General features: G+C 36.6%; 1 protein-coding gene across 1 annotated transcript in view; it reads right to left on the bottom strand.

Annotated features, from left to right (window-relative positions):
* Positions 1 to 1,462, bottom strand: part of LOC107576439 (neuroblastoma-amplified sequence-like) — a gene marked incomplete at both ends in the record, with an annotated part of 35,867 nt that extends 34,405 nt beyond the window's left edge. The window contains 3 exons of the mRNA XM_016262614.1: positions 232 to 275; positions 693 to 740; positions 1,335 to 1,462. Coding sequence (XP_016118100.1) covers positions 232 to 275; positions 693 to 740; positions 1,335 to 1,462 — 220 coding nt within the window. The remainder of the gene's footprint in view (positions 1 to 231; positions 276 to 692; positions 741 to 1,334) is intronic.
* Between the last annotated feature and the right edge of the window lie 96 nt (positions 1,463 to 1,558).

The raw sequence follows: 1,558 nt of genomic DNA, 5'->3' as shown, positions 1-1,558 counted from the left end.
TATATATATATATATATATACACACACACACACACACACCATATACGTCACCTAATTAATATTCATGAACCAGTCTGAGAACGTTTATAATGGTATTAAGTTCCAATTAAATCAGCAAATATTTGCTGAGAATGTCAAAATTCACAGAAACTTTCTGCTATATGCTACTAATTTTGTTGAAAATCTGGGGAAATAGCCTGGCATAACCACAAAACAAAATGTTCACTGTACCTTGGCATTTTCCTTTGATGGATCCAAAGTCATCTCTAGCTGACCTAAAAGACAGCAAGAAGCCCATTAGAAGCATTTTGATAATCACATATGAGCGTTTTGAGTTCCCATCAGCCTCAGTAAGTAAATATAAGAGAATGTGGAAAAAACTATAGATTTTTTTTAGATTAACCAATTTAGAGGTTGTTTTCAGAATTTCAGGCTGGGAATTACTTAGACCCTGAAGCATGACACTTTCATTTCTGCGCGAGTGGATTAGCTGGTGCTAAGCAAAATAAATCACACCCACTGAAACGGAATTGTACATGAAAACACATACAAATGTTTAAAAATACATCATCTGCACCAAATCATCAATCTCAGAAGTAGCTTTGCTCAGCTGAACAGCCCCTGAGACAAGAGGGTGAAAAATTAATCAATTATAGAAAGGGCAAACATTTCCAATCAATGTGCAGAATTACCTAATTTCCACGCATTGGTCCTGAACCACAGCCAGAAGCTTCCCATTACTGGATGGGGAAAAAATAAATAAACAAAATGGGGGAAAAGAAGACAGAATGACTGTGTAAGCAAACGTGGGGCCAAAAATAAATATTTCTAACACAGAGAATGTTGTCTTCCATCTAGAAATCAATAGCTAATTAAAGCTTGCTGTCTCTGGTTGTATTGCACTGTTTTGCATAACTAGATAACTGGCAGGAACAAGAAGAACAGTGAAGGAAAAAATGAGTTTGATTGAGATTACATGGCTTGCATCCACAAACAGACGTTTAATTAAATTTGGATCTCTCACAACAAGAACCAAAACACACCAACAAAACCAAGAAAACAGTGTTGTTGCAGTTAAAATGAACCTAAAACAACTTTAGAGTCTAAATTAGGGGCAAAATACAATGATTTTTTGGTGAGACACAGCATACACTTTATTAATGCAGAGTTAATAAGGTGTGGATGATCAATATACAGCAAATGCCGATGCATCAAGTGCAAAAGAGCTTTTCACACTGTGGATGAACCTGCCAGGAATAGACTAACTCAAACTCTCTGAAAAGCTTTTATACAGTATGTCTGTATGGTATATACAGTAAAACTGATGGTATTACCTTGCCAGCACCAATTGCCAGTTCAACTGTTTGGTTGCAAGGCGAACCAGTCCAGGTGGCAGAGTTGAACTGGAGGGGCTGAAATACAGAAGAAAGTACAGAGACTCACACACAAACACTAACAGCTGCTGAAATTTTACAGGTACTGAGAATAACTAGGTACTTTGTTTGCTTTCTATAGTAATGATATACACCGGCATTCAAAAGTTTGAGGTCAGAAAGAT

Source organism: Sinocyclocheilus grahami, unplaced genomic scaffold, assembly GCF_001515645.1.
Source record: "Sinocyclocheilus grahami isolate Dianchi unplaced genomic scaffold, SAMN03320097.WGS_v1.1 scaffold3686.1, whole genome shotgun sequence".
In the NCBI taxonomy this organism is placed as follows: Eukaryota; Metazoa; Chordata; class Actinopteri; order Cypriniformes; family Cyprinidae; genus Sinocyclocheilus; species Sinocyclocheilus grahami.
The sequence above is the reverse complement of the archived record's forward strand: the minus strand, read 5'-3'. Positions and strand labels throughout refer to the sequence as shown.